Here is a 15,690-nt window from a genome sequence, read left to right as displayed (position 1 = left end):
GCACGAGAATTGCTTGAACCTGGGAGGCAGAAGTTTCAGTGAGCCGAGATCATGCCACTGCACTCCAACCTGGGCGACAGAGCGAGACTCCATCTCAAAAAAAAAAAAAAAAAAAAAAAAAATTAAAAAAGAAAAATTATTGTGCTTGGATTGAATTTTATCACCTTTTTTTCTGTATCTGTTGATGTGATCTTATGGATTTTCTGTTTTATTCTGTTAATATGGTCAGTTACATTGATTGATTTACTGTTAAACCAACCTTGCTTTCCTGGGATAAATTCACTTGACCATGCTGTATTACCTTTTTATATATTGCTGTTTTTGATTTGATAATACTGTGTTAAAAAATTTTCATATATTTATGAGGGGTATTGATCTGTAGTATTCTTTTAATATCATTGTCAGGTTTTGATATCAGAGTTATACTGGCCTTAAAAAGGAATTGAGAAGTATTTCCTCTTCTTCTCCTTTCTGAAATTGTTTGTATGAGATGGATATTATTTGTTTCTTAAAAGTTTGATGGAATTCACTAGTGAACTGGCTAGGCTTAGAGTTCTCTTTCTGGGTTGTTTCATTTGGGGTTCAATTCATTTAATAGGCATAGAGCTATTCTAATTTCCTGATGTTTTTTCTTGAGTCAGTTTTGGTACATTGTGTCTTTCAGAAATGTGTTCATTTCCTCTAAACTTCAAATTTATTGGCAGTTGTTCATAATAATACACTTTAAGGTCTGTTAGGATCTGTCGTAGTGTTCCTCCTTTATTCTTAATCATGGTAATTTGTCTTTTTAAAAATCAATTTAATTAGAGATTTATCAGTTTTATCAGACTATTGTAAAAAGCTTTTGATTTAATTGATTTTGTCAGTTTTCTATCTTATTTATTTCTCCTCTTTATTGTTTCCATCTTCAGACCTTATTACTTTGCTTTTTTAAAATAGCTTTTAAATGTGAAAGCGTCTCTGTGTCTGTCTACATTTTATAGTATCTTTCTTTTTTTCAGTTACCCACTTTTCACTTGTCAATGCTAGATGTAAGATTTCTGCAGATGGTAGTACGTAGCCTTATTCTAATAAAATCAGTGTATTATGACAGTTTTGCCACAGATGGAATAAATTATCTTGAAGGAGGGTATCTTTTTTCTAATTTGCACTGAAGTGCTCAATGGATTCATGGCAGCTCTGAGTATAAGGGTGGATTGGTTTAGAAGTTATTGGGACCTATAAGATTTATTGGTATATGAAATTTCAAATGTCTCTGGTGGCAGAAATGGGCATATGCTTCTGAATATATATAGCCATAGAAGTGCTTAGCTGCAGCATCATTCCATCACTCCCAAGGTAGAATTAGTCTCTTGCCCAGCTTATCCTTGATGTTGATGCTGAATTTGGGTCCTGCCATGATGAGATCTTCAATGAACACATCACTCACCATTATTTTGATGGATAAAAATCAGTTCCACCCAATTCATTTGACTGTCTTCATATGACTTGAGTACATTTTGTCTTTAAACATCAAATCACCTGCTCTGACTGAGTTGATGGACTTGACTTGTATCAAGGGGATGAGGGCTCTTGACTGTTCCAGTAGTAAAGGTAGAGACTAAGAACCTGAGAAAAGTCCTCTTCAGAAAGGTGAAATAAAACCCATCAGAGGTGATGATTAAGTTGTTTCACACCTTCATGGTTTTCATCCTTGTTTGGGGATATGATGGTGAAAATATTCTCATTTTCATATCTAGTAAATTGGGTCCTGATGCTTTGAATCGGAGGTTATAGAATTGCATCTGTGCCTCAGGTGGCATTCCTCCTCACGGTAGTTTCCAGTGCCTAGGTATTTGAGGAGCATATCTGATCCATTACATACCAACCAAATGGTTCATCATTATCTCTAGAATGCAGTCATCAGTCCATGAAGATCATCTCCGAGATGCCTTTTGTTCTCTTCCTCAAAAACCCTGCAGGCCCAATGATTCTTTCTATTTCCAATGGGCCCAGTGGAAGTGGACCCATTTTCATTCTGTGTTCTAATCTCATGGTTCAGAATTCACTTACAGGGCTCCCACGTGCTATTGGGGTAGGAAAACCTTTAAGACTAAGATCTTTCTTGCCTATGTACTTTGTACATACATTTCTCCTCTGAGGTCTTCTCACATTTCTGGAGTACTACCTAGGCAAGGAGGGCTGGGGTCCCTTCTGCTCTTATATCAGATAAACATATAGAGACTTTGACTAAACCCCACCCATAAGCCCAGGGCTCAGCCCAAATAACAGGATACAGGGCTCCCCTTTTTGAGGTCCCACTTACATGTATATACCCAATGTTTCCCTCCCATCTTACAATGTATTTTCATTCCTCTGCAGTTTAATATATTTTCTGATTTCCTTTGTAATTCCTTCTTTAATGTGTAGGTTTTAAGTATGTTTACTTTCCAAATATTGAGGCTTTCCTAGATATATTATTGTTACTGATTTTTTTTTTTTTTTTTTTGAGATGGAGTCTCACTCTGTCACCCAGGCTGGAGTGCAGTGGCACGATCTCAGCTCACTGCAACCTCTGCCGCCCGGGTTCAAGTGATTCTCCTGCTTCAGTCTCCCGAGTAGCTGGGATTACAGGCGCCTGCCATCATGCATGGCTGATTTTTGTATTTTTAGTAGAGATGGGTTTCACTGTGTTAGCCAGGTTGGGTCTCAATCTCCTGACCTTGTGATCCACCCACCTTGGCCTCCCACAGTGCTGGGATTACAGGCGTGAGCCACCGCGCCTGGCCCTAATTTCTAATTTAATTCTATTGTGGTCAGAGAACATTCTTGGTAAAATTCAAACTTTTGACAATAAGTCTTATTTAAGGCCCAGCATATGGCTTATCATAATTAATTTTCCATGTGCACATATATGTACTCTGTGTTATTGGGTGGAGTGGCTATAAATAACAATTACAGTGCTGTTCTTATTGTCTATATTCTTGCCAATTTGTTCCTCTGGTTGTTCTATCAGTTTCTAAAAAGAGATATTATAGTTTCTAACTATGATTGTGGACTTGTTTATTTCTTCCTTTAGTTACTTAAAAAAAAAACAAATAAGTGTCACAGTGAGTATGTAAGCCTCTATTTCTGTTTTGCTTTCTTTGATTCACATAGTCTTATGATTTTGTAACTAATTTTGAAAAAGTTACGCAGCATAGTAAATAAATATATCAAGTCTTAATTTTAGGGTTGCTTAACAGGGATTTTAAATATATTAAAATGTAAAATAATATTAGTATAATGACTTTTCCATTTGGACCTTTAAAAATCAAGGAGGAATAATATCTTGTGAACCTATTAAGCTTTAACATCTTTTCCAGCTATTTTTTAGGAGGTAAAAGTGTGTTTCTAGAACTAAAAAATTAGATTTCGAGGTATAAATACAGTTTTGATATTGTATTAATACACAATTTCAAATACTTTATTAGTACATCTTTTAACAACCTCCCTTTAACATATTGTTGAATTATTTTTATTGGTTACAAATTTATTCTGATTACATTGGAACTAGTGTGCATTCTAGAAATACTGTTACTTAGCATCTGGTTTTGACTTTTAAAATGGCTGTTATTTATAGTGTATTGGGGGTTTTGCTGTATAATTTGCATAGTTTCTTTTATGAAAACAAAAGTCTATAGCTTTCTAAAGCTATAACTTTATTTCTTCATTCTTATTGCTTTTTTCATTCATGTATAAGAGACCTATATTAAGGAACAAATGATAACAAATCCTTTGTATAATCTGCTAGGTTCTAGGGTTAAAGTAAATCATTTGTCTTCCCTCTATATTGTAAATAAAATATGTTTTAAATTTTCTTACTTTGATTTTTTTCTGGGTTAACCATAAATATTTTGAAGCCTAAGAACTATCACACATAATGTGTTTCATGTTTTCAAGGAAAGAGACAAAGTTCTCTCTGTGTTGGAGAACTAACATAATGAATAGATTCTTTATGGAAAAACGTTTCTGACTGTTATAGACTAGAGGGCCTGTGATACATAGTTTTTTTCCTCGGGATTAGTTGTGGCGGACAAAAATGGATTAAGTCAGGAAGCTTAGATAGTTTTGTCTTCACTGCTAACTTATTTGACTTGGGAAAAATAATCTACATCTGTTAAATGATCAAATGAGATGCTCTAAAGTGTTTTTCAGTGGTGTGATTTTATGAAATTAGATTATTTTTACTTGTGAACTATACAAAAAAGTTTCAGAACTCAGTAATTGTTTGTGATTAATTTTGAATGGTAAATTAGAAGTGGTAAATTATGTGTTATTTAAAAAGATTGTTTTTTAAATATTTAGAGTATCCGGTACAAGACTGGATCTACAGAAAAAATCTGAAGCCCTTGAAAATATCAAGCAAAAGCTTACCAAGCAAGAGGAAGAAAAAAAAATCCTGAAACAAGAATTTGAAACTTTAAGTCAAGAAGCAAAGATTCAGCACGAGGAATTGAATAACAGAATTCAAACAACAGTAACAGAACTACAAAAAGTGAAAATGGAGAAAGAAGCTTTAATGACAGAGCTTTCTACAGTAAAGGACAAACTATCAAAAGTTTCTGATTCTTTGAAAAACTCCAAAAGTGAATTTGAAAAGGAGAATCAGAAAGGAAAAGCCGCTATATTAGACTTGGTTAGTAGTTTACATTTACTTTCTTAGGTAGAAGTGATTATTTTATTTAAAAGGTACTGATTTTTCTGCTTAATTCACAGTTTGCTTTTCTTTCCACATTTAAATAGTTTTAAGTAGTTCTTATGAGGAAATTAATTGGGATTGCTTAACCTAAGAAGAAGCCCAAGATAATAATGTGGGTGTGTATGCACCTGTGAGCACGCCATTTTCTAAAGGCCAAGAATATTTTCAGTTGAATATCAGTCTTTCTCATGTGTGTTATTATGTTCTTTTCTGTTTGGAGAAAACATTTTCTATCTGTACACTTTTCCTATTGTGATCATTTCTTAATTTATTGTTTTCTAAGTTTTCTTGCTTCCATTTTCTTGAAGCCCATTGCTATAAAAGTAGTGTGGCGAGTTAATTATAATGAATTGTGTGACATAAAATGTGATTTCTAAAGTGTTCTAAGATATAATCTTAATGTTTAAAATATGTCATTGTGACTTGGTTGATGATCAAAACCCTTAGTGTTTTGTTGTCCCTCCTCCATTACTTCTGTAATATTTTCCTAGTTTTATCATTGAAATGGATGATCCTGTCTCATCTTAGCTCATCATAATTTTAGTTTATTTCTTCATGTGTATCTTACTAAGGTTATAAACTAAACTTCTTAAGGTTATTACAAATATTTTTTATGTAATGTAGTTTTCATTTTTTTTAAGGAGAAAACTTGCAAAGAATTAAAGCATCGACTTCAAGTGCAGATGGAAAACACACTTAAGGAACAGAAGGAACTGAAAAAGTCACTTGAAAAAGAGAAGGAGGTAAGATTTTTTTTTTTTTATGTAACAAAATCTGTAAAGTATAGTAAGGTCTTTATATGTTCAAATAAATATATAAAGCATGTTTGTTCTTGGGGGCATTTCCACAGATAATTTTTTTTATAGTTTTAAGAAAAATAAGCATTTTCACACTGATATTTAGGTCATAGGTTTATTTCTCTGAAATGTAACAAATCATGTATATAGTTTAAAATTGTTATTTGTATTTTGCCTACTATTAAAAAGACTTAAGCTAGTTTATAATCAAAGGCCCAAATAAATAAATATAATTAATAAAGGTAGAAAATTGAGTCAGCTAACTACAGACTTAAGGACCATTTTTATGGTTGAAAAAAAAAAATCTTAAAAGGTTTTCTATAGAAATGACCTTTATTTCATGGACTCTTTATGGCTCTTTATTTCATGGACATTTATACACATACTAATGTATACTTGATAATGGTTGTAGAACAACCAAAATATTTTTCTGTGGTTAATGCTTCTATTGTTTCCAGCAAAAACAGACAAGCAAATGAGTAAACAAATGGGTATAATATATGCTTGTTGCTCTCTGAAGCCATACCTGCTAGCTGCTAGAGTCCAGGCATGCAACTTTCTAGAAAATCTGATTTGATAAAGGAGCAAGACATAGTAGTGACAAGTATTTGATGTGATTGTATTCTAGTTGTTGATTGAAAGCAGACTTTGTTGTAGATGCCAGCCATGTAAGTAGCAAAATTATAATTGCTTCATGCCCAAGTTCTGAATCAAGATTGTTCAAATTTTTATTCTGGCTATGCCATTTCGCCATCTTTTAGACCGAATACTTAATCTATGTGCTCTAGTTTCTATATGATAGAGTCTATACGAATCTATGTGATAGAGTTATTGTGAGAAATAAATGGGTTAATATCTTTAAAGTGCTCGGTACACTGACTATAATAAATGCTCATGCTAGTTATTATTTTATCATTGGTTATATCATATATCATCCTTATTGTCATCCTCTGACTACTGTTTTGCATAAAAATATTTTGCTATTCATTGTGGAGATAAGCTGAGACATCTATATATAACACTAACATTTTTTCAAAAGTAACTTTGGATATGGTCAAATGCTTGAATGTAATGCTAGGTTCTTAGTGAAATATGCATAAAACATGAAAACATGACTTTGGTTGGAGGGTGGGAGATAATAGTGGTTTACCTTGGTGACAGAGGAACCTCAGTGTGACTTCTGTATGATGTCTGAATTTGAACAGAAACATATTCTAGTGGATTGTACAAACAAGGTAGTAGTAAAATATGCCCCAGATCTCTAAATGAGGTAATTATTCTACAGTGTATTATTATTATTATTTTAAACAGAGCCTCGCTCTGTCAGCCAGGCTGGAGTGCAGTGGCGCAATCTCGGCTCACTGCAACCTCCACCTCCTAGGTTCAAGCGATTCTCCAGCCGCAGCCTCCCAAGTAGCTGGGATTACAGGTGCCTACCACCACGCCTGGCTAATTTTTGTATTTTTAGTAGAGACAGGTTTCACCATGTTGCCCAGGCTGGTCTTGAGCTCCTGACCTCAAGTAATCTGCCCGCGTTGGCCTCCCAAAGTGCTGGGATTATAGGCGTGAGCACCTGGCCTGTGCAGTGTAATTTAATGTCATCAGACAAATACTAAACGTATTTTGTCAAAAGTGATTTTGTTTTTATCATAGTTACTATAGAGCTATTCTTTGTGACAACTGTGGCCAACAGGCTTAGTGGCATATGAGAATTTTTTTTTTTTAATTATTATTTTTTGAGATGGAATCTCTTGCTCTGTTGCCCAGGCTGGAGTGCAATGGCGCGATCTCGGCTCACTGCAAGCTCTACCTCCTGGGTTCACACCATTCTCCTGCCTCAGCCTCCCGAGTAGCTGGGACTACAGGCACCTGCCACCACACCCAGCTAATTTTTTTGTATTTTTAGTAGAGACGGGGTTTCACTGTGTTAGCCAGGATGGTCTCGATCTCCTGACCTCGTGATCCTCCTGCCTCAGCCTCCCAAAGTGCTGGGATTACACGTGTGAGCCACCGTGCCTGGCCGAGAATATTCTTGAAAGACAATTGACATCCAACAATTTAGACATTGATGTTGACATACCTATTTTCCTTGATACAAGAGAATACTAATGTAGATCATTTACAAGCTGTAACTATACAATTATAAGTTAAAAAGAAAGGTAGTGTTAAAAAAATAATAAAGATTAATCCAGCATGTCACCCAATAGTAAGTAGTGTTGGTTATGAAAGCAATATAAGGGCAGGTATCTTTACTAATTATCTGTAGCCAACAGCCTCAGTAATTTCTTCCTAGAGTAGTGCCTGGAGTGTAGTAGTTACTCAGTAAATTGTCTTTTGAATGAACAAATGAAGGCTAAATAGATTTTTTTTTCTAGTTACTCAGTACATCGTCTTTTGAATGAACAAATGAAGGCTAAATAGATTTTTTTTTTCTTTCAGGCTTCTCATCAGTTGAAATTGGAACTCAATTCAATGCAGGAACAACTTATACAGGCCCAGAATACTTTAAAACAAAAGGAAAAAGAAGAGCAACAACTTCAGGGGAACATAAATGAGCTAAAGCAATCAAGTGAACAGAAGAAAAAACAAATTGAAGCACTCCAAGGAGAGCTTAAAATTGCTGTTTTACAGAAGGTAGTGATATATTTGTTTACTTTTTATCGGAAGAAAAACTTGGCAATTAAGAAAATAGTATGATAATTAATACAGATGGATGAGTTGCAACATTGAAAAGTTTACATAAGCTAAATTTTTTCTAAGTTTAATATATGAAAGCATTTGATTATATTATCAAATACCTGAGTCTGGATTTCCATTCACTATAACTCTGTTGTCAGATAATTGTTATTTAAATATCGTATTAATCATTTGATAGACATGAAACTACCTTATTAAAAATAATATGTAACTGGCCGGGCACAGTGGCTCACGCTTGTAATCTCAGCACTCCGAGGCAGGCAGATCACCTGAGGTCAGGAGTTCAAGACCAGCCTGGCCAACATGGTAAACCCCGTTTCTACTAAAAATACAAAGATTAGCTGGGCATGGTGGTGCATTCCTGTAATCCCAGCTACTCAGGAAGCTGAGGCAGGAGGTAGAGGTTGCAGTGAGCTGAGATCATGCCACTGCACTTCAGCCTGGGCAACAGAGGTACTCTGTCTCAAAAAAAAAAAAAAAAAAAAAATAATGTAACACTTAGGGAAATAATTTATGCAACATTCATAGTGTATTAGAAAAATTTAAAGGAATTTAAAATAAATCATTCTTATTAAGGGCTAAGAACAAAAATTACAAAGTGGGATATCTTAAAAACATTCACTAGTGTAAAGCTTCATATAGTTTTAATTATTAATATTTTAAGTTACACCGTAATGGTTTCCATTTCCAAACCTATTCTAATTTATTATTGAGCATATTTTTTATTCTTAAGTGTTTTAATACTTGTCCAGACCAAGAGTTGGTAAAAATGGATTATACTTAATATGAAATATTTGAACACAATGAGTTCCTTCTCTACTGTTAGTATGTCCATGTTAATTGGTCTATGGAGAAGAGAGTAGAATCCCTCCTATGTAGAATAAACTAAATATATCATGCCATTAAGAGTTGGCTGTCATACTGCTAAAGTACAAAGTATATAAATTAAAACAATCAAAGATACACGTTTTATGTTGACCACTGTTTTTGTAACTATTATTATGCTGCTTTACAAAATAGTAGTTCTTTAATAACACAACCAAGAGTAGACAAATGTGTCTATTCTTTTGTTTTTCTTACCATATATAATCAAAAGTCAATATGTAATTATCACAGTGCATACTTTGTTGTATGCTTTCATATCCTGAGGTCATTTTCTTCAAAATATGCTAGCCTTGTATCCAAATATTTACAAAATCTTCATTTTTATAGCATTGTAACTTAGTGAAATAAAAAACACAAGTATTTTTAGCATGTTTTCTTATTTAAAAATTATGAGTTATAATAATATTTCTTTTGGATTTGTGATTAATATATATTGCCTGTACAGTTGACCCTCCATATCTGTAGATTCTGTAACTGCAGTTGGAATTGAAAATATTTGGGAGAAGAAAAGCCATAAAAAGTAACAGTACAGTATTAAAAAATAATACAAAATTGGCTGGGTGCAGTGGCTCACACCTGTAATCCCAGCACTTTGGGAGGCTGAGGTAGGCGGATCACTTAAGGTCAGGAATTCGAGACCAGCCTGGCCAACATGGTGAAATCCTGTCTCTACTAAAAATACAAAAATTAGCTGGGCATGGTGGTGTGCACCTGTAGTCCCAGCTACTCCGAAGGCTGAGGCAGGAAACTCGCTTGAACCCCAGAGGCAGAGGTTGCAGTGAGCCAAGATCACGCCACTGCACTCCAGCTTGGGCAACAGAGTGAGATTCCATCTCAAAAAAGCAAAACAAAACAAAACCAAAACACCCAAAATTTAAAATACAGTAAAACAACTATTTACATAGCATTTACGTTGTATTAGGTATTGTAAGTAATCTAGAGATGTTCAAGCCAGGCAGATCTGAATTCAAATTTTGTTTAATTTTGTTAAATTTGGACACACATTAACTTACTGGTCATAGAGAAATGATTCATCTTTCTGAGCTCAATTTAATGGAGTCATAGAGTTGTTGTAAAGATTGAGATAATGTATTTAAAGTTTCTAGTACTGTGACTCATACAATGTGGAAGTAAAATAGTTGTTGGTTATTATATGGAAGTATAGCAAACTGTGACCTGAGAGTGTCAGTGTATATGGTAGACCATGTAGTAACAGGCCACGACAAAGTTATCATTGTCACTGGCCCATGGTGAAGTAGGGAAAACAAGGATAATGTTTAAATGAGTATAGATGTATGTGTGTACACACTTAAATATATATATAAAACATAAAAATATGTATACACACATTATATCTAGATATGTAGTTTTATAGCTATAGAGTTATATATATCTAGATATGTAGTTTTATACATATATCTAGATATGTAGTTTTATAGCTATAGAGTTATATATATAAGTAGATATCTATAAATATATAGTTTTTCACATTGAAGGTCATAATGCACTTACACATTTTCTGCATATATATATAAATAAAAAGTAATACTACAGCATTAAAAATAATACCAAAATTTAAAATACAGTAAAAACAACTATTTACATAGCATTTATATTGTTAATGCTATGTTACCTAATGGTATGATTTAAACATTATATATAGCATAAGACTATTTGGGAGTTACTGATCTAGAATCAAGAAAGCATGCTGTTAAGTCAACAATCCCTCACCAACTTTGCTCAAAATCTAATGTGGAAATATAAAATGAATAGGATATGGACCCTTACTTTCAAGCAGCTTATAATTTAATGAGAAAGCAAAATGTAAAGCAAAAGAAAACTGTGTTATATAATGGAGCAGTTATAAACTGTTGCATTTATCTGTTTTTTTTTTCATTTAACTTCTTCAGTAATGGATTTGAGTTCCTCAAAGACAGAGAATTTTGTCTTTTCTAGCAAATAAGCTCTTAATCATTTACAAAAAATGAATGAATGAGTTTGTCAGAGGAAAAATATTGAAAGCCCAAACATGAGCCCAAAGAGCTACTATGGCCATTATTGAGACTTCACAGAGAGCTTAGTTAAGAGTCAGAACAATAATTAAAGATAAGAAACCTAGATTTGTGAAAAAATGTTAAAGAAAAGAAGTAGTAGTTTAGAAAAGAAAATGTGTAAGTGCATTATGACCTTCAATGTGAAAAAGATATCCAGGAATTCTTCAATGTGAATTGGAAGAAGAACTCTATGAAAGGAAGATGGCATGGGATGTTATCAGATACTGTATAGGGAGATCAGTTCTCTGCTCCCCCATAGGCAGTTAACACCAATTCCTATCACTCTGTCTCCTAGCTTTCTTGAATCCATCCTTCTCATTTTCCACTGCTACAGCCTTAGTCCAGACTTTCTTTTTCTCTTATCTAGGCTGTTAATATAGCCTAATAAATGTTCCAGGCCCTCCAGTCTATTTGTCATTCATTCACTTGTTTCAGAAATATTACTAGGCACTTATTTTATGCCATGGCACAATTCTAGATGCTGAAGACGACATAGCTGTGAACAAACAGACATGGGACCTGTTCTTGTGGAGCTTATACTTTAGTGGGTAGAGAAACTAAACAGAGAGGTATGAAAGATAGTGATGGGACATAATTCTACTGAAGGTTGGGTGATCAAAGAAGCTTTGCTGAAGAGATTTGCGTTGATGTTGGTATTTTCTAAAAACAGATGACCAATATGGTTAAATTTGGTTGTGAGGGAGAAGGTAACATGAGATGAGCTCAGATAATTAGACAGGGGCCAGATCATTTATATGCAAATTAGATGATGAGAAAACAGAATGGTATATTTTATTCTAAGGGCAATTGGATTCTATTGGAGAATTTAGAACAGAGAATGGTGGGGTTTGACTAAAGGGAAAATAAAGGATTTTGTGAATGATTATGATGATTTGTGAATATATTTTGGAAGTTGAGTCATCAGGACTTTCTGATAGATTCGAAAGTGAGAGGTAATAGGAAGAGGATCAAGGATAACTTGGGTTTGTGCATGTGGGTAGTTGGAAATGCCATTTATTGGGGGAAGTAGCAGCTTTTTTTTTTCTTTCATTTAAGTTCTAGGTTACATGTACACAACATGCAGTTTTGATACATAGGCATACATGTGCCATGTTGGTTTGCTGCACCCATCAACTCATCATTTACATTAGGTATTTCTTCTAATGATATCCCTCCCCCAGCCCCCCACCCCCCAACAGGCCCTGGTGTGTGATGTTCTCTGCCCTGTGTCCAAGTGATCTCATTGTTCACTTCCCACCTATGAGTGGGAACATGCGGTGTGTGGTTTTCTGTCCTTATGATAGTTTGCTGAGAATGATGGTTTCCAGCTTCATCCATGTCCCTGAAAAGGACATGAACTCATCCTTTTTTATGGCTGCATAGTATTCCATGGTGTATATGTGCCACATTTTTTTTTATCCAGTCTATCATTGATGGACATTTGGGTTGGTTCCAAGTCTTTGCTATTGTGAATAGTGCCTCAATAAACATATGTGTGCATGTGTCTTTATAGTAGCATGATTTCTAATCCTTTGGATATTTACCCAGTAATGGGATTGCTGGGTCAAATGGTATTTCTAGTTCTAGATCCTTGAGGAATCGCCACACTGTCTTCCACAATGGTTGAACTAATTTACACTCCCACCAACAGTGTCAAAGTGTTCCTATTTCTCCACATCCTCTCCAGCATCTGTTGTTTCCTGTCTTTTTAATGATTGCCATTCTAACTGGTGTGAGATGGTATCTGATTGTGGTTTTGATTTGCATTTCTCTGATGACCAGTGATGATGAGTGTTTATTCCTGTGTCTGTTGGCTGCATAGATGTCTTATTTTGAGAAGTGTCTGTTCATATCCTTCGTCCACTTTTTGATGGGTTTGTTTGTTTTTTTCTTGTAAATTTGTTTGAGTTATTTGTAGATTCTGGATATTAGCCTTTTGTCAAATGGGGAGATTGCAAAAATTTTCTCCCATTCTGTAGGTTGCCTGTTCACTCTAATGGTAGTTTCTTTTGCCATGCTGAAGCTCTTTAGTTTAATTGGATCCCATTTGTCTATTTTGTCTTTTGTTGTCATTGCTTTTGGTGTTTTAGTCATGAAGTCCTTGCAATGCGAGCTCTTTTTTGGTTCCATATGAACTTTAAAGTAGTTTTTTCCGATTCTATGAAGAAAGTCATTGGTAGCTTGATGGTGATGGCATTGAATCTATAAATTACTTTGGGCAGTAAGGTCATTTTCATGATATTGATTCTTCCTATCCATGAGCATGGAATATTCTTCCATTTGTTTGTGTCCTCTTTTATTTCATTGAGCAGTAGTTTGTAGCTCTCCTTGAAGAGGTCCTTCACATCCCTTGTAAGTTGGATTCCTAGGTACTTTATTCTCTTTGTAGCAATTGTGAATGGGAGTTCACTCATGATTTGGCTCTCGGTTTGTCTGTTAATAGTGTATAGGAATGCTTGTGATTTTTGCACATTGATTTTGTATCCTGAGACTTTGCTGAAGCTGCTTATCAGCTTAAGGAGATTTTGGGCTGAGACGATGGGGTTTTCTAAATATACAGTCATGTCATCTGCAAACAGGAACAAGTTGACTTCCTCTTTTCCTAATTGAATACCCTTTATTTCTTTCTCTTGCCTGATTGCCCTGGCCAGAACTTCCAACACTATGTTGAATAGGAGTGGTGAGAGAGGGCATCCTTGTCTTGTGCCGGTTTCTAAAGGGAATGCTTCCAGTTTTTGCCCATTCAGTATGATATTGGCTGTGGGTTTATTATAAGTAGTTCTTATTATTTTGAGATACGTTCCCTCAATACCTGGTTTGTTGAGAGTTTTTAGCATGAAGGGCTGTTGAATTTTGTTAAAGGCCTTTTCTGCATCTATTGAGATATCATGTGGTTTTTGTCATTGGTTCTGTTTATGTGATGGATTACATTTATTGATTTGCGTATGTTGAACCAGCGTTGCATCCCAGGGATGAAGCTGACTTGATTGTGGTGGAGAAGCTTTTTGATGTGCTGCTGGATTCGTTTTGCCAGTATTTTATTTGAGGATTTTCGCATCGATGTTCATTAGGGATATTGACCTCAAATTCTCTTTTTTTATTGTGTCTCTTCTGGGCTTTGGTATCAGGATGATGTTGGCCTCATAAAATTAGTTAGGAAGGATTCCCTCTTTTTCTATTGATTGGAATAGTTTCAAAAGGAATAGTACCAGCTCCTCTTTTTATCTCTGGTAGAATTCGGCTGTGAATCTGTCTGGTCCTGGACTTTTTTTGGTTGGTAGGCTATTAATTATTGCCTCAATTTGAGAGCCTGTTATTGATCTATTCAGAGATTCAACTTCTTCCTGATTTAGTCTTGGGAGGGTGTATGTGTCCAGGAATTTATCGATTTCTTCTAGATTTTCTAGTTTATTTGCGTAGAGGTGTTTATAGTATTCTCTGATGGTAGTTTGTATTTCTGTGGGATCGGTGGTGATATCCCCTTTATCATTTTTTTATTGCATCTATTTGATTCTTCTCTCTTTTCTTCTTTATCAGTCTTGCTAGCGGTCTATCAATTTTGTTGATCTTTTCAAAAAACCAGCTCCTGCATTCATTGAATTTTTTTGAAAGGTTTTTTTGTGTCTCTGTCTCCTTCATTTCTGCTCTGATCTTAGTTATTTCTTGCCTTGTGCTCGCTCGTGAATTTGTTTGCCCTTGCTTCTTTAGTTCTTTTAATTGTGATGTTAGGGTGTGTCGATTTTAGTTCTTTCTTGCTTTCTCTTGTGGGCATTTAGTGCTATAAATTTCCCTCTACACATTGCTTTAAATGTGTCCCAGAGATTCTGGTATGTTGTGTCTTTGTTCTCATTGGTTTCGAAGAACATCTTTATTTCTGCCTTAATTTTGTTATTTACCCAGTAGTCATTCAGTAGCAAGTTGTTCAGTTTTCATGTAGTTGTGCAGTTTCCAGTGAGTTTCTTAATCCTGAGTTCTAATTTGATTGCACTGTGATCTGAGAGACCGTTTGTTGTGATTTCTGTTCTTTTACATTTGCTGAGGAGTGCTTTACTTCCAATTATGTGGTCAATTTTAGAGTAAGTGTGATGTGGTGCTGAGAAGAATGTATATTCTGTTGATTTGGGGTGGAGAGTTCTGTAGATGTCTATTAGGTCTGCTTGTTGCAGAGCTGAGTTCAGGTCCTGGATATCCTTGTTAACCTTCTGTCTCGTTGATCTATCTAATATTGACAGCGGGGTGTTAAAGTCTCCCATTATTATTGTGTGGGAGTCTAGGTCTCTTTGTAGGTCTCTAAGGACTTGCTTTATGATTCTGGTTGCTCCTGTATTGGGTGCATATATATTTAGGATAGTTAGCTCTTCTTGTTGAACTGATCCGTTTACCATTATGTAATGGCCTCTTTGTCTCTTTTCATCTTTGTTGGTTTAAAGTGTGTTTTATCAGAGACTAGGATTGCAACCCCTGGTGTTTTTGCTTTCCATTTGCTTGGTGGGTCTTCCTCCATCCCTTTATTTTGAGCCTATGTGTGTCTTTGCAT

General features: G+C 34.9%; 1 protein-coding gene across 2 annotated transcripts in view; it reads left to right on the top strand.

Annotated features, from left to right (window-relative positions):
• EEA1 (early endosome antigen 1) overlaps positions 1–15,690 on the top strand; it is a 156,567-nt gene that overhangs the window by 121,969 nt on the left and 18,908 nt on the right. For both annotated transcript variants that reach the window (XM_063646566.1, XM_054442991.2), the window contains exons 19-21: positions 4,327–4,657; positions 5,362–5,463; positions 7,957–8,151. In XM_063646566.1, the coding sequence (XP_063502636.1) occupies positions 4,327–4,657; positions 5,362–5,463; positions 7,957–8,151 (628 nt within the window). The remainder of the gene's footprint in view (positions 1–4,326; positions 4,658–5,361; positions 5,464–7,956; positions 8,152–15,690) is intronic.

This window comes from Pongo pygmaeus, chromosome 10 (genome assembly GCF_028885625.2).
Source record: "Pongo pygmaeus isolate AG05252 chromosome 10, NHGRI_mPonPyg2-v2.0_pri, whole genome shotgun sequence".
NCBI lineage: Eukaryota > Metazoa > Chordata > Mammalia > Primates > Hominidae > Pongo > Pongo pygmaeus.
This window is presented reverse-complemented; position numbering and strand designations above follow the sequence as displayed.